The sequence below is a fragment of the Dipodomys spectabilis genome, unplaced genomic scaffold, assembly GCF_019054845.1.
Source record: "Dipodomys spectabilis isolate Male_0828 unplaced genomic scaffold, ASM1905484v1 ptg000179l, whole genome shotgun sequence".
Taxonomy (NCBI): Eukaryota; Metazoa; Chordata; class Mammalia; order Rodentia; family Heteromyidae; genus Dipodomys; species Dipodomys spectabilis.
Window position 1 is genome coordinate 3,843,036 of NW_024870856.1, and position 18,046 is coordinate 3,861,081.

The following is an 18,046-nucleotide window of genomic DNA, read 5'->3' on the forward strand; positions in this document are numbered from 1 at the left end:
CTGTATTACTGAGTGCAACCATAGCACAGGGCAATTTGGTGTTAAGTAACACAGAAGATAGGTGTCACTCAGAAGTATCTTTCAGATGAATAATGCTTGCTAATAGAACTTAAAGGATTGGATTGCACTAGTGAGACAGAAAAATAAGATGAATAGGGAGTAAAATGTAATGTATAAAGCTTGCTGTATCTATTTTTATAAATGTGTGAGATCAATCATTTGTTAATTGATCATAAATTTTTCCCTTTATAAAACTCAACTTTGGTTACGTGGCCTTGGTTAAGGTAGTTATTTATGTTGTGCCCATTTCCTTATCTATTTACCTTTCCATACATACAATATACTTTGGTATACATTTTCCCATAGCTTGTTCTATGCATTTATACGTAAATAAATAAAATTATTTCATAGATTTTTGTACTTAAATGGCATTAAACTATATAATATTTTGCAATTTGTTTTCTGCTAAACATACCTTAGGTATACAACATTGACAACATTTTGTAGCACTATTATTGGTACACTTTTCAATTAACTTTTCAAAATATTTTGTCTATATACACTACAGTTTTCATTTTTCCTTACTTATATGCTCATTTACTTTAAGAATCAGTTAAGTATCAACCTGAATGCTGTATTTTCTTTGTACATTTTTTCAATCTATTATCAGCCCCTATATATTTCTTTTATATTTTATTAGTAAGCTGATACCATTAATGAGGACTTCACCAACATGACATGAAGAATAAAATGAAGCCCTAGACTTAAAGCCTATCTTGTGCTCACTTTTTACTTGCTGTTCTGGAGCTTTGATGTGTGTCACCATTCCTGGCATGTTCACGCTGTTCCTGTGCAGGTATTTTAGGAAGACGTCCGCATTCCTTCTAGCAAGCGTACAAGCCTAAGAAATAATAATAATTGTTAATATGACCTACAGAGACATGAATTTTAGTACATATGTCATTTAGTGCATGTCATCTGGCCAACCTGTTTGAAAAAATGTGTATGTTAAATCCTGTTCCAATTAAAGTAATATTTTGTGAAGTTATTTCCTATGGATAAGCCTGAGAGGCAGGGGAATGAAGGAAGACAGAGAGCAAGGAGAGCCCTTCCCCAGCCATGCCCTCAGGTAATGACTGCATCCCTATCCGATATTTGACTGAGGACCTACCCAAAACTCTGGGCTTGGAGGCTTAGATGTCTGTGCACAGATTTCTGTAAGGGGCAGAGAGTAAACACTTTCCATTCTTGACAGCTACTAATGTGTAAATGAGTAAATATGCTCAGATTTAGCTTTTTTTTCTCAGTTAGCCAATCCCTGGTTTAAACCATTGTGTTTTAAGGTACTTTGTTACTTTGTGTTACTGTATAATAGCTTAATTGGCTTATGTACTGATGTAGTAGAATGGACCAAATAATTTCATTAATGTGCAGAAGACTCCATGAGGGCCTAGTTCAGGGACAACAAACTCCATGGATGCAAAAGCCAGTAGTTGGGTGTTGGAAGTTGGCCCACTAAGTATAGGCTGTGATTGAAGCCCATGTAGCTTTTAGTTTGTTTTTTAGATAGGGTCTTCTATACTTTTGTCTGGGATGAGTCTGGTTCAAGATCCTCCTCCCTTTGCCTTCTGAGTAAGTGAGGCCACAGGCATGTATTTCTGAGCCAGGGTAGTCTCAAATCTTGATCTTCCTATCTCCCTACCTCCTGAGTAGCTGGAATTACAGGTATGAGCCTCCAGCTACAAGTCATTACAATTATTTTTCTTTTGTAATTTTACCTAAATATCTTCCCTAATTATATTAATTGATTTTTCTTTTCTACTAAATGGATTCTGGAGCATGAAAGGCAAGTGATTCCAACCCAAGTATTTAACAGTGGTTGACATTTAGTAAACTTTAGTCACACTAACAGGGTGACGGTAGGGGCTTTAAGGCCTTGTTTGAGATAGTTACAATTAATAATTGTGGAGGCTACAATGGTTTTCCCACCTAACTTCTTTAAAAAGAAAACCACTAAGGTAGAAGCATAAAATAAATTGCCAGATGCAGAGAGTCACAATTTAGTTTCCTAGTGTAAAAATAATTGTCAGAGGATTGCCTTCAGAAAGGAAACAAAAACTTATTAAATGCAACAGGAAGTGATAAATGAGGGGATAGAATGTTAATGCAACGTGAAAACTAAACTTCACAAAGTAACAGGAAAAGTAAACATCTCACCCTATTTTTCACAGGTCCAATTTGGGGTATCCAGCAGAAGCTCAGATTTTTTTAAAAAGAGTTTAACAGTATGGAAGCATTTAGTGTCAAATATTTCTAAATATTTTGACCACTTTTTGAAGGCCCAACTCTGACTTATGTATGAGTAAATATGTTTATTAAATTATGACAAAGCAGTCTTGAAAATTCAAAAGTTCTCATGTAAGCTTTTCTTAGAGAGCATACAGCCAGTTTTGAATGTGATAGACTCTCATAGGGAGTGTTTCCTAAGTACGCATCAATCCTCTGAGCAAGTCACATGTGCCACACCCTATGCTTTGTCTTCTGAGATACAAGCTGTATTCCCCCCTAAAGAGGCTGAAATTATTTCAAAGCAAGTTTATTATTAACTATAGACACTGAGTTTCAACTGACCAACCAACTAGTCACTTTCTCTTCCTGTCTCCAGAATTACCTAGGAAAAGCTTTCAATTTTTCAATAATTATGTTTTGGATGAACCTTGGTGGATGGGATCCTGCTAATGTGCAGAATGTCAGAATCAACTAATCTTTATCTACACAGATTTCTATTTCTTTTTTTTTCTTTTCTTCTTTTTTTTTTTTTTTTGTTAGCATGGGTCTTGAACTCTGGGCCTGGGCACTGTTCCTAAGCTTTTTGGCTCAAGGCAAGTGGCTCTACCACTTGAGCCACAGTGCCACTTCCAGTTTTCTGGTGGTTAATTGGAGATAAGAGTCTCATGAACTTTCCTGCCTGGGCTGGCTTTGAACTGTGATTCTCAGATCTCAGCCTCCTGAGTAGCTAGTATTACAGGCAAGATTTCTGTTTCTTTCCTCACAAAAATTAGATAGTACAATCTCACATGGAAAAAAGATTGAAGCTTTTCTTATCGCTTATCACTGGTGTTGTTACCCCATCAATCTCCACACAAGTGAGAAAGGTAATGTATGGGGGCTACCCATGACTGGCCATAAGAACATGTCCATGCTGCAGGTGTTGATCCTAGCTAACAGACATGGCACGCTCTACAACCCTCAAGTGGGCTCCATGGATCTCCATAGTGTGGTACCAGTACCCACTCCTGTCAGCTCCATACCTTCAGGAATGCTTCCTTCTGCTCCAGATGCTTGCTGATCATTGGAGTGACATGGTCTGTCTCAGAATTCGGGCCCAGTTTATCAGCTCCACCACACCAGTCTTCTTCTCTCTTATACTCCTGCTCTAGGCTCTCAAGGACACTGCATACCTACAAGAGGAAGAAGTTCCAAGCTCTACGCCCATAGCATGTGATCAACATCACTGGAAGTACTTTTACCAAGAACACATCAAAGAGCCATGATCTTTCCCTGGCTAATGACAAATGCAAGGATGGAGGGAGGCAGAAAGACATTTCAAAGAAATGACAAAACCAAAGCTAAATTTCCTATCTCCTTCTGATATGTTTCAGATCACAAATTTAAAAGAAAAGTATCTTCACAACTACTTTCCAACCATTATTCCTTGATACCTAAGGTAGCAAGAATAATTCTAATTCTAGGATGTGTCCTCCTTGCTTTTCTCTGAACTGACTGGTTTAATGTGGATGAGCATATTCAGAAGTGTTTTTTTTTTTTTTTTTTCCAGAGCTGAAGACTGAACTCAGGGCCTTGGGCTTGCCAGGTAGGCGCTCTTCCGCTGAGGTAAACCCCCAGCTCTGAATGAGCATATTCAGGATGACTGAGCTGTCCCTTTAAATCAAGTCCAAGGTAAAATGTCACCTGGGAATGAATCTCTCTCCTGACCTGTTCTGAGGTTTTGTAGAAGGCAACAGAAGCATTGACAAGTTTGAGGCGGTCTTCCATCTTGAGCATGAGCTGCTGCCAGTGTGAGGCCACCTTCTCAGCACAGTCACGGATCATGTCCATGTCATAGTGGTTGGCCTGCAGCATGGCCTCAGCCTTTTGCTGCACCTGCAGGGCACTCTGGTGTGTTTTCTAGGGAAAAAGAAGACAGGAGGCTTATTCAGCCAGGTGTCATACGCTGACTGAAAGAACCAGGATGTTCTTCACTTTACAGAATCAACTTTAGTTAATACTCACTAGGATGCTTCTACAATGATTTGTATCCAATCCAGTGAAAAAGTTCTATTAGTTAGGCACAACTGAGATTATATTCAGTTTATGTAATGAAGGATGAATTAGTCACAGAATGACTCTTAGCAGTGGAGTTCTTAGCCAAGAAACAGCAGAAAGACATTTAACAAGTGATAAAAAAAAAAAAGCCCATTAAAATGTTCCAATTTTTTTTACTTCTATTGGTCCTTATAATAGATGCTGGAGGCAAATGAACAAATGGGAACAAGGCAAGGGTGAACATTTTTTATTTTCATTTTTAAGTGAAGCTCTAGATTCCAGTGAAAACTTTTTAAGAAACCAGTGATTTTTAAAAGAAAAGAAATATATAAAGGAAGAGCTAAGGATGTACCATTTGCATTCTCTATTACTATGTAATAAATCTAAGAAAATCAGATGACAAAACCAGCAACAGTCTTGCTCACATCTCCTTATGGGAAGAATATGAGCTTCCTCAGGGCCTGAAGGCCAAGGTCTCTCCAACAATAAATGGGTACCCTAGGCAAGGAGCAGTTAGGGCTGGTATAAATTCAGATTCAAAATGAGAGGCAAAATCTTCCGTTTCACTTGAAATTAGTGGAAAGGATCCTACAAAACATTCAATATAATATATAGTTTCAAACTTAGACACGTCACTTAAAAAACATTCAATTTAATTAATAGGAAATACTTGGCTCAGTATATTAATGAAGTTTTCAAAAGCTGTCTGGATTTGATGAATTAAGAAGTGTTAACGTGTGTCCACTGGCACTGAGTAGATGAAAATAATTTAATTTAGGGAATATAGTGATTTCTGTGACTTTTTTTTATCTGACTGACAATATGTGTGTTAGTAGAGCCAGAAACAAGCTTTCTGTCAGCAACTGTTCTATTTGCTTTTAACTTTACTCTGAGAACCCACCAGAACTTTGTCCTACCCTCAAAGAAACCAATCCTAAAAACAATTATTGTCTGTTGACAGTGAACATGTGCATACTAAAGTGGCCAAGGCCTTCTGCTATAGTTTGGCCCAAACTGACCCTGAACCCTTATCATGGTGAAATATGCTGCTTTTAAGGAGAGGGCCTAAAGAGTTTTGAAGGCAGCATCTTTTACTGAATTTACAATCTGCATCTGTTCTCTGTAAGACCTCCAGAGCTCTCTTTTCTGAAGCTGGTTACACAGCAAGAATGTGCCTAGAAGACCCTTTAAGTCTTGAGCTCCCTGATTAAATGCAATCCTGATCAAAGAAGTATTTCCTGCAAGGGTCCTTTCATTAGGACAGATGGATCCTAGCCACTTGTATCCTTGTTATGAGATCACTGGATAGGATTTCTAGCACCACTTCCCTGAGGTTGCTATACTATTTCTTTCTCCTGGAATTACCAATTGATTTTGTCATTTTTACTAATGGAGCCTCTGGCTCCAATGATGGGTACCATATTAGGAGATGGCAGACTGGTCTGTGGCTAACAAAGCGATGACAGAGATGGATACTGTCTTACCTCAATGGCATGCTGGAATTGCTCATGCTCTCTCTGTAGCTGCTCTGCCTCCTGCAGTGAGCTGGCTGTGATAAGGCCAGCATTTAACATAGACTCTCCATTTCGGATCCAGCCCAGCACCTGAAACACAGGGTAATTCCAAGTGGTAGCTTCTCTAGAGGATGCTGTAGCACATAAGTGAGGGATGTGAGTTTGCAAGGTGGTCTGGGACTCCCAGATGGAGTGAAAAACTGGTTTCCTGAGTATTCCACTGGGACAGTTCAAATTCCTTCAATGGCTCTAACCACAAGAACTGCAGTCTTGTTCTTAGTGGTCAGTGGGAGATGGGCACTGGATTGTTAATATAAGAGCATAGGTCAGAACAGTTTGCAGATCGTATTAGCAGACATACCAATACAAAGAATCCCTTGATGCTCAAGAGAAAGATTTTTCCTTTCTTTGCAAACATTTCCAGACCTAATGAATATACAAAATTTGCAAACTGTTTGGTAAAGGTAACTTTTTGCTTCAGTAACTTATTTTCCAATTTAATGTCAGTTAAGGGCACAATAAACCAAGTGTGGAGTAAGCTGCAGTACAAAACTCAGGGCTCTTTGTCACCTGACTTCTCTACCTACTCGCCAGATGTCAGAAGTAGCTAGGGACATTTCTGACAACATTTTCAGCCCCAAGTCCTTCCTCTTGCCATTTATTTGCTCTCTAGTATTTTTTTTCCAGCCCCTCAATGCTCATGAGACTTCTCCAGACTTCACCTAAGGACTCAATCACTAAGGGACAGCTGCTGCACACTGCCTTCTCTGGGAGGGGACCAAATTCCAGCCTTTTACCCCTATTATCGACGCCCCTTGTCAGCAGGAAGTAGCCAGAGAGAATCCGTGCCCTATTTCATGATTATTAAAAGGCTGGAATGTAAGGTCCGCTCCTGGATGGCTAGCAGACTCCACCCTCCTCGCAGCAAAGTCTCCACCCAGTACTTGCATTACCTAGGCAACTGGGACATCTGGAAGAGGTCACATCTGCAACCGCTGAGGTAATATCTGAATTTGACGTGGCCACACCTTTCTCTGCCCATACCCTAGATAAGGCCTAGCCCAGGCCCAGACGCCCTCTCTCTGCTCTTTTCTAGCTCTTTCCTTCTTTTCTCTTTCCTAGCTCTCTTTCCCACCTTTCCCAGATGCTCTCTTTTCTAGCACTTTTCTAGCTCTTTTCTCTTCTCTTTCCCAGCAGGTCTACTGAATAAACCTACCCCTTACCTGAGAAAAAAACCCTCAGGGCTCAACAGGAGATTAAGTCCACACACAAAAAGAAAAGTCAATTCTGACAGCAAAGGCCATAGAAACTGTGGAAGTTCAATCTGGATAGCTACTTAAGGCCAAGACCTTTAGTTATCTACACAATATTCACCTCTTAAAAATAAAACTAAATCAGGACCAGGCTCTGATAGCTCATGCCTATAATCCTAGCTACTCAGGAGGCCAAGATCTGAAGATCACGGTTCAAGGCCAGCCCTGGCAGGGAAGTCCGTGAGACTCTAATTCCAATTAACCACCAGAAAACTGGAAGTGGCACCATGGCTCAAATGGTAAAGTGCTCACCTTATGCTGAAGAGCTCAGGGACAGTGCCCAGGCCCAGAGTTCAAGGCCCACGACTGACCAAACAAACAAACTAAATCAGGAAGTAGAGATGTGGCTCAAGTGGTAGCCTTGAGTTAAAAAAAAACAACCAAGGAGTTCAAGGCCCTGAATTCAAGTCCCTGTACTGGCATGAGGGAGATAAAGATAAACAGATAGAGAGAGAAAAGAGAGAGAGAGACAAGGAAGGAGGGAGGGAAGTAGGGAGTGAAGGAAGGAAGGAAGGTAGGTAGGAAGGAAGGAAGGAAGGAAGGAAGGCAAGTTACAACGCTTTGTTTCACTTAAAATGCAAACATGGAAAGACCAACAAGGGTTTGGGGTCTGTTCTAATAAAATAGTATGCACACTCCCAAATGGTCCAACTCTGCACACAGATCTTACATGGTTGGATGGCATCATAGCAGGACTGGCTGGGTGTGTGCCTACAGACCACCACAGACTCAGCTGGAAACAGCTGATCTGCAGACTCTCTGCCCACAGAATGAGACACAACGTTTACCTGTGGAAGCCCTTTGGCATTTAGCCCCAAACAATCCTTTTCATATGTCCAATTTTTATTTCTTCTATGTACTTGGTAAATATGGCATTATAGTATCTTGATAAGAAAAGCTTCAGCTTTTTATCAATCCTGGCAGATTGGGGGGGGGGGGGGGGGGCGGGGAATCATATAGTTCCTAGCCTAGGAAGAATGTGCTCAAGATCTCAAGAAAGAGAGCAACAATACCAAGACAACCTCATGGTCATGATTTTCAAGGGCTACAGCTGCCAGGTAGGGGGAGTTTTTCTACTACCCAGCAGACAAGCCATTGTCTGGGCCACTGGCTCCATTTTATCATTAGATATTGCATTGGGGGTTTGGAGTATTATATTACATGTAAGACAGTTGTGCTGTGATCAGGGAAGATCCTCCCAGATACTGACAGGCCTGAATTTCCATCTTGCCAATGCCAAGGGCCTAAAGCATCCTCACCTCCACATATTTTGCCCTTTGCTCACCTGCTTCACCTCTGCCTGCAGGTGGCGCAGTTGTACACACTGCTCCAGGTGCTTCCTATGCTGTTCAGCAGCTAAATCCAGCTCCTGTTGTTTTTCATGAAGAAACTCCAACAGGTCCTGAACCCGAGTTGCCATATCCACATCTCTATCACAAAGCAGCTCCACACCTGCGGACATTGGAGGACGACCCTAAAATTCAATGTTCACCTTCACCTGTTCAAAACTCGTACATGCGGTTTGGCTGTGGATGACTGCCCACTGGGCTCTACTCAATTGTGGGAGGAGTTCCATCCCAGCAGAGGTGTATTTACCTGTCTCAGCAAACTACTGTTTAAGAAGACATACAGAGAATTCAAATAAATCCACTTGCCACTTAGTGGCCATGTGGCATTTTTACTTTGTATAAAATAAACACACAGATTTTAAAATAAGTTCCTGTCACTAGTTACATTTCTGAGCTTATAGTGACATCTGTGGGCAAAATATAAACTAAGGAAAACTAAATATCGTGAAAACATTTGTTAGGATTTACTCATCAGAAAAAAACCTATTATTTTCTAAATATGTTCATGACAGAGGAAATAATACATGAAAGTATTTATGGAAAAGTTTCCTAATCATAAAGTTAAATGTGACTTCTATATTATATGAAATAAAATGCAGAACATTTCCTCTTAAAAGAACAGGTAGCGATAATAGCTGAAATGGCTACATAATCTGTAGTCATCACACTGAAACCTCAATTCTACCAGTGACAAAAATAATTCACAGCTGCTATAAGACAGCAGCACCTTTCTTACCAGAGGCCTGGACTTCATTGACATATTGCAAAAGATCCTGCCCTTGGTGAATGACATCAAAAGTCAAGTTATTCATGGTCAAGGCTTTGTCAGCATGATGCTGGAGGCGCTGTTCCGCAATTGTGAGGTCTTCCGTGTCAAAGTCATTCATTTGCTGAGAAAGTTCATCGTTCCAAGACTCAAGGTCTGAGATGATCTGACAGGGGAAATGATACATTTAAGATCAAGACTTAAAGCATAAATATATAGTAACAAAACTCACTGTGCTTACTAAAGGAATAGACTAAGCCAAAAGGGCACAGAAAGAGTATTACATAAAATGGCTACATTTTATAGTAAAAGCCTTATCAAAGCTGGTGTGTGTGTGTGTGGCTGGTCTGGAGCTTGAAATCAGAGTCTAAGCACTGTCCCTGTTCCTGAGTTCTTTTGCTTAAAGCTAGAGCTCTACCACTTGAGTCCTAGCTGTACTTGGCTTTTTGGTGGTTAATTGGTGATAGGAATCTCATGGACTTTCCTGTCCAGGCTCACTTTGAACTGTAACCCTCAGAACTCAGGCTCCTGAGTAGCTAGGACTACAGCATGTGCCACTGGCACCCAGCTAATAGAGCTGTTTAAAAAAAAAAAAGTATACTCACAAAGAGGACAATTAGGTATTTAAAAAGAAAAAATACCACAAGAGTAAAATATATTGAGTATATAAATATTCACTATTACTACAAGTGCTTAAAAAGGAAGCCCTTTTGATTTTGATTAGACACAGATTTGGGAAACCGCCTTTATCATGAAAATTTTTAAAAGAGAAAATAATCATTGAACATTTCATAAGACATTTATAGATATGCCTATTAAATATAGAAAGAATGTAACTTGAAAATTATTTGTTTTCACCTCATAGGAAATAGCTACTCCGGGAAACCATCATCAACACCACAGTGAAGTGTCTGTTTCCTCAGAAGAGCTGCAGGATTTATCAGCAGAAGGATCAGGACTCAGAAGTGGACAGTTTCAGCTTCCCAAAGAAGTGGGCCAGTAGGTTACACTCTTTCATAGTAGAGCTGTGATATTCCACCTCTTAAACATTCGTGCACAAAATACAGAGCCTGAGTCTAATTAGATTTTTGCATCTACGTTTAGAAGAAATACCAAGGAAAGAAAAAGCTAACCTAAATATGAGGTGAGAAATTGAAGAGTGTCGCTCCTGGGTTTTGTTTTTGTGTGGTTCTTTAACAACTGAAACATGGCAGTCGGTCATGGAATTGGGATGTGGGAAAGGAGGGCAAAAAAGGAGTTGATTCATCTAGACTCACAAGATTAGCTACTGCTGTGTGCTTCCCAAATGAGGCCTCATTTTAAATCTGAGTACACGCAGGGTATCCTAAGATAGGAGATGACTTAAATGAGTAAGGTATTCAAGCGGGCTCAGGGTGCATAAGAAGCAGCCATCTATTTTAGAGATCCTTTGGAAAGCATTTAGGGTGAATGGAGGAAGACTGCGCAGAAACAATAGGGAATTGCCCTAGCTCTCTCTAGCCAGAGTTGGGGTCCTAACACACAGCTCCCCAAGAGATCGACTACAACAAATACACAAGCAGAGAATCCCATGAAATGAAAAATACTCATAGTTTGCCCACAAAAGAGCAGAAAATTGCGAAGACCCCTCCTCATCCCAAGGCTGCTGGGACTCAGGAGCCCCAGAGGACCGCAGAGCCCTGGTGCAGAAAACTACACCAAGGACCAGACAGTGCAGACAGAGCCCGAGCCCGAGCCCAAGCCCAGGGGCGAGGCACCGTGATGCCAGACCCCGGGAGTGCCCTGGCCCCAGACCTGGAGAGCGCCCTCGGCCCTGGCCCCAGACCTGGAGAGCGCCCTCGGCCCTGGCCCCAGACCTGGAGAGCGCCCTTGGCCCTGGCCCCAGACGTGGAGAGCGCCCTCGGCCCTCGGCCCTGGTCCCAGACGTGGAGAGCACCCTGGGCCCTGGGCCCAGACGTGGAGAGCACCCTCGGGCCTGGTCCCAGACGTGGAGAGCACCCTCGGCCCTCGGCCCTGGCCCCAGACGTGGAGAGCACCCTGGGCCCTGGGCCCAGACGTGGAGAGCACCCTCGGCCCTCGGCCCTGGCCCCAGACGTGGAGAGCGCCCTCGGCCCTCGGCCCTGGCCCCAGACGTGGAGAGCGCCCTGGGCCCTGGGCCCAGACGTGGAGAGCGCCCTCGGCCCTCGGCCCTGGTCCCAGACGTGGAGAGCGCCCTCGGCCCCAGGCTCTGCCCACGAGCCCCGCAGCGGGTGCGGAGAGCAGGGCGCAGATCCGGGGCTGCCACAGCACGCCGGCCAGCCCACACCAGCTCCAGGACAGTGATGTCCAGGAGAGTGATGTCCAGTCCAGCGCTGGCGGCGACCCAGAGCTCGGCCAGGACCCCACCCCTGCAGGAACCGCACTCTTAGAGGACAGGGGACGAAGACTGCTCCCACGGGCTTCAGCCAGAGGCCACGGGGACTCATACAAGCGGGTGCTGGGACCCCGAGTCCGCCACGTTTGCCAGGGCTGTGGGGACCCCCGCTCCCCACCAGCGAAACAGACAGGTGCGAGCACGCAACCGCCGGCGCAGGGCTCCCCCGTCCCCAAGCCCAGGCCTGCCTGGAGTCCAGAACTGCGCAAGCCGCAGCTGAGCCGTATAACACACGCAAGACCATGGCCCCGAGGACCCAGCCAGGGCCAGCCTGTGCCACGCTCAGGCCCTGGACCCAAATGCGTAAATGACAAGGAAAGATTACAAGATTCATGGACAACCAAGACAACAAACCAAATCCAAAACCAACAGCAATCTAGGTAAGAATTCCAGTGAGAGTGAAGAAAAAATGGACTACAACAGAACCGTTAAAGAAATGACGACAGAATTGGCCAATGAATAAAATGGGAGATGCAACAGTAATTTCAAGCGCACAAGGAAGAAATAGCAAAGGAATTCCAAGACTTCAAAAAGAGATGCTGACAAAAGTAGGCACGGTATACACTTCATTAAGACTGACTGATACTGAAAGCATAAATGGTTCAATTTCCACAATGCAAACCACAGTGAAAGCCATAGGCAACAGATTAAGTGAAATAGAAAACAGAGTATCAGGAGGCAAGGATGAAACAGAGGAACTGGAACAGGAAGTCAAAGGTATGGACAAAACACTCAGACATTACCAAAGGGAAATCCAAGAACTGACAGACTCAGTCAAAGGGAAATCCAAGAATTGGCAGACTCGGCCCAGAAATCAAATATAATTGGGATCAATGAAGAGAAAGAATTTGATAATAGAGGCATGGCAAACCTAAATTTAGTAAGTTAATTACAGAAAACTTCTCCAATCTTAAGGGGAAAAAAAACCTCACCTATGTAACAGAAATGTAGAATACCTAATAGGATTCTAGAAGAAACACTTCTAGACATATCAAAATAAAAATACTAGACTTGAATAGCAAGGAATTGTTTGTAAATGCTGCAAAATCAAAGAAGGAGCTATATTACAATGGGAAGAAAATCAGAATCACTGTGGAACTCCACACAAACTCTCAACACAAGGAGAGCCTGGAATGTTATTATCCAAGCCCTGAAGATCAGTATCTGTCAACCCAAAACTTCCATGAAAAACAAAAATTAAAGGAATTCACGAACACTAAACCAGCACTACAAAGAATACCAAAGGGAAGAATACAATCTGAAGAGAAGATCAAAATCAAAGAAACGTATCATACAAAAATCATTAGATCAATTTAATAAGCACAGGAAGAGGAAAGAAGCAAAATACAGGAAAAGTAGAAAATGGTAGGAAACATGACACATCTCTCTCTAATAACCCTAAACATTAGTAGATTCAATTCCCCAATCAAAAGAAAAAGAAGCACAGATTGGATAAAAACACAAGATCCATCCATTTGTAGTCTCCAAAAGACCCATCTCACAGACAAAGATAAAAACAAATTCTGAGTGAAGGGATGAAAAAAGATCTTCCACGCAAATGCACCCTGCAAGAAGGCAGGAGTAGCCATATTGCTATCTGATAAAAACAGACTTCTCATTAAATCAGTACAAAAAGACAAGGAAGGTCATCACATAGTAGTAAAGGGAAGGATCCCTGCACCAAACAATGGAGCAGCTAAATATGTTAAGCAAATACTCTCTGGTCTACAGAACAAGACAGACCCAAACACAGTAACAGTTTAACACCTCACTCTCAAAAACAGCACAGGCCAACCAACCAAAAGATAAGCAAAGAAGCTTCTGAACAAAATGACACCAGATCCAAAAGGACTTAACAGACATCTAGAATGTTATACCCAACAACGACCCAACACACATTCTTCTCAGTATCCCATGGAACGTTCTACAAAACAGATCATATCAAAGTTCACACGAAGCCTAAGCATGAGGATTGACATAATCCTTTGAATCCTATCTGACCACAGTAGAATCAAACTAGTTCTTAACAGCAAAACAAACTGTAGAAATTACTCAAAAAATGGAGGCTACCCAGCACACTACTGAATAACACCTGGGTCACAGAAGAAATTAAGGAAGACATTAGAAAGTTTTTACAACTCAATGAAAATGAAAACACATCGCAATGGAACCTCTAGGATACAGCAAAAGCAATGCCAAGGGGAAAGTTCATAGCCCTAAGTGCACACATAAAGAAAACAGAAATAGCTCAAGTAAATAACCTCATTATGCAATTAAAACTGCTAGAAATGCAAGAAAAAAAATTAAATGTAATGCTACTAGACAGAGAGAGAGAGAGCAAAGATTAGGGCAGAAATCAACGAGATAGAAATTTAAGAAATTATACATAAAATCAATGAAACAAAAGCAGATTTTTGAAAAAAATTAATAAAATTTACAGAACACTGCAAGATTTATAAAAAAAGAGATTAATAAGATCAGAGATGCCACAGAAAAAATTACAACAAACATCCAAGAAATCCAAATGATTATAAAGAGCTACTTCCAAAATTTATACTCACTAAAGAAGGAAAGCAGCAGAAATGGACATATTTCTAGAAACATACAAACTGCCCAAACAGAACCATGAAGATATAAGTCAACTAAATAAACCAAGAATATTCAATGAGATAGTAGAAGTAATCAGAATTCTTCCAACAGGGAAAAGCCCAGGCCCAAATGGATTCACCACAGAATTTTATGACTTCTTTTTTCTTTGTGCCAGTCCTGGTGCTTAAACTCAGGGCCTGGGCATTGTCCCTGAGCTTCTTTTGCTCAAGGCTAGCACTCTATCACGTGAGCCTTAGTGCTTCTGGCCTTTTCTGTTTATGTGGTAATGAGGAATAGAACCCATGCATGCTAGGCAAGCACTTTACCACTAAGCCACATTCCTAAACCAGAATTCTATAAGACTTTTAAAGAAGAACTAATACCAATACTCCTCAAGCTTTTCCATGAAACAGAAGCAGATAGAGCAATCCCAAACTCATTCTATAAAGCCAGCATCACACTCATCCCCAAACCAGGAAAGGATCCAACCAAAAAAGAGAACTGCAGACCAATTTTTCTGACAAAAACAGATGCAAAATTCCTCAATAAAATATTAGCCAACAGAATCCGGAAACAAATAAAACATCATACATTATGACCAAGCAGGCTTTATCCCACAGATAAAAGGCTAGTTTAACATACGCAAATCAATAAATGTAGTTCAACCTGTCAACAGAGCCAAGAACAAGAACCACATGATCACCTCAATAGATGTAGAAAAACCCTTCTACATAATAAACCATCCATTCATGTTTAAAGCTCTGGAGAAACTAGGCATAGAAGGAGCATTCTTTAAAACAATAAAAGCCATATATGACAGACCAACAGCCAATATATTACTACAGGGGCAAAAACTAAAACCATTTCCCCTAAAATCAGGATCAAGGCAAGGATGCCCTTTCTCTCCACTCCTCTTTAATATAGTTGTGGAATTCTTAGCCAGAACAGTAAGGCAAGAAAAGGACATTAAAGGGATCCAAATAGGGAAAGAAGAAATTGAACTATCCCTATTTGCAGATGATGATATAATTGTATTCCTGAAGGACCCAAAAAAACCCCACTCCCAAACTTCTAGAACTAGTCGACCACTTTGGCAAAGTAGCAGGATTCAAAATTAACCCACAAAAATCAGTAGCCTTTCTTTATGCCAACAATGTACAAGCAGAAAGGGAAATCATGAAAGCAACCCCATTTTCAATAGCAAACAATAAAATAAAAATAAAACAATAAAAAACAACAAAATACCTAAAAATTAACCTAACCAAAGACATAAAAGATCTATTTAGTGAAAACTATAAAAATCTAAAGAAAGAAATCAAACCAGGAAATAGGAAGACTTTCCATGTTCATGGATAGTAGAATATTGTGAAAATGGCAACACTACCAAAAATAATACACAAATTCAATGCAATCCCCATCAAAATCCAAATGACAGTCTTTACTGAAATAGAGAAAACAAATCCAAAAATTCGTATGGAACAATAAAAGACCTAGAATAGCCAAAGCAATTCTAGTCAAAAGAAATAATTCAGATAATTATCACAATACCAGATTTCAAGCTCTACTACAGAGCCACAATAACAAAAACAGCTTGGTACTGGCATAAAAACAGACCCAAAGATCAGCGGAACAGATTAGAAGACCCAGAAATAAAACCACATACTTACAGTCATCTGATATATGACAAAAGAGCCAAAGACTTATCAGCAGAAAAACATAGCCTCTTCAATTACTGGTGTTGGGAAAACCGGGCAGCCATGTGCAGAAAACTAAAAGTGGATCTGGATCCCTGCTTGTCGTCACCATGCACTAACATCAACTCAAAATGTTTTCAAGACCTCAACATCGGACCCCAAACTCTGAAACTACTGCAAGACAGAGAAATTAGACCTCAGAGGCACAGGCAAGAACTTCCTGAATAGAGTCCAAGGGACAAAACAGACAGGAGAGAGACTCAACAAATGGGACTCCATGAAAATAAAAAGTTTCTGCCCCACAGCTAAAGACAGCCACCAAAGTAGAAAGACAGCCAACCAATTGGGAAAAGATCTTTACCAGCAATACATCAGACAAAGGCCTAATATCTAATATAAACAGAGAGCTCAAGAAACTAACCCAAACCTAATAAATCAATCACTAAATGGGCAAGGGAGCCAAGGAGAGACTTCTCAAAAGAAGGGGTAAGAATAGCGAAGAAACACATGAGGAAATGTTCATCAACCCTGGCCATAAAGGAAATGCAAATAAAAACAACCCTGAGATACCACCTTACCCCAGTCAGAATAGCCTATATCCTAAACTCAGCCAACAACGGGTGTTGACGGGGATGTGGGGAAGGAGGAACCCTACTTTACTGCTGGTGGGAATGTACACTAATACTACCACTTTGGAAGGCAGTCTGGAGGTTCCTCAGAAAACTAAATACAGATCTTCCCTACAACCCAGCTATACCACTCCTAGGTATCCACTCTGAGCAACAGGAACCAGGATATAAGGACACATGTACCTCCATGTTCATTGTAGCACTGTTCACAATAGCCAAGATATGGAAACAACCCAGATGCCCCACAAGAGATGAATGGAATAAAAAAATGTGGTATCTATATACAGTGGAATTTTATACAACCATTAGAAAGGATAAAATAATGGCATGCACAGGGAAATGGATGGAACTAGAACAAATCATGTTAAGTGAGGTAAGCCAAGATCAAAGAGACAAACAGTATGTTCTCCCTAATATGCAGAAGTTAGCTTTAAAACACAAAGGGACATGACAAATTACACAGGATTCTAGACACTCACATACAGTGAGACCAAAAGAGGATAGTCTTAGGAGAACATCACCAAGTCGTAATAACCAAGCACCAGTTCATATGTACATAAAATAATATACATACTGAACCGGACTCCAAAGATAAGGCAACAAAGGAGCTCTTCTTAATTTGTCTTTTCATTTTCAGATGACTGTATTCTTTACCTCATATACACGTGCACATCTGAGGGAAGGTGGGGGGAGGGCATAGAATGAGTGGAAAATGGGTGGAAAAGTGCAACAGAGAGCCCACCGGCTGCACTGGACATTGATGAAAGCGAACAAACCAACTCGCAGGCGGAGGTGGGAGGGAGGGAATGGGAGAGAATGAGGGAACAGATGATACTAAGCTACCTGACATATGTAAAGATAACCCTGCTGTATTTCACTTCTAAAACAACAATAAAGGTATTTTTTTTTTAAGGAAAGCATTAGGAGTGAAATGAAAAGTGGGCACTCTCTACAATATGTTAGGACAATAAAAAACAAAGGTTATCTGACATAAGAGTGATAAATCTTCTTTTTGGGAAGTAGGCATGTGGAAATGCCATTGTCCTTCTGACTCCACTGCTATGTATGTTTAAAAACCTTTACATCATAGTTTTAAAAAGAACTTCTTGTGAAAGAACATACTACATATCTCAATGCAATAGAAGTTTTCTATATATACCTCTACTTATCCATATGAACATTAACCAAGCTAGCATGGAAGTTTTAATCTAAGAATCCAGTTATTATCAGGGAAAATAATCAACACTTCAGGATTCCCCAAATTCCTATTGCACAGATCATCCTGATTATTTCTTTTATTACTGACATTCACATATGTTATATGTTATATTATTAATAAAATCTAATAATACAACATACTGTATTTAATAAGATTGCATAATTAATAAATAATAAGGCACAAGACAGGAAGTAACTGAGGGAAAAAAATGTTGGAAGGGAAAACAACCAGCCC

General features: G+C 41.0%; 1 protein-coding gene across 2 annotated transcripts in view; it reads right to left on the reverse strand.

Annotated features, from left to right (window-relative positions):
* Positions 1 to 18,046, reverse strand: part of Trio (trio Rho guanine nucleotide exchange factor) — a 319,531-nt gene that overhangs the window by 127,429 nt on the left and 174,056 nt on the right. For both annotated transcript variants that reach the window (XM_042695165.1, XM_042695166.1), the window contains exons 14-19: positions 9,239 to 9,434; positions 8,439 to 8,605; positions 5,811 to 5,930; positions 3,997 to 4,188; positions 3,312 to 3,461; positions 787 to 901 (exon numbers count right to left, since the gene is read on the reverse strand). In XM_042695165.1, coding sequence (XP_042551099.1) covers positions 787 to 901; positions 3,312 to 3,461; positions 3,997 to 4,188; positions 5,811 to 5,930; positions 8,439 to 8,605; positions 9,239 to 9,434 — 940 coding nt within the window. The remainder of the gene's footprint in view (positions 1 to 786; positions 902 to 3,311; positions 3,462 to 3,996; positions 4,189 to 5,810; positions 5,931 to 8,438; positions 8,606 to 9,238; positions 9,435 to 18,046) is intronic.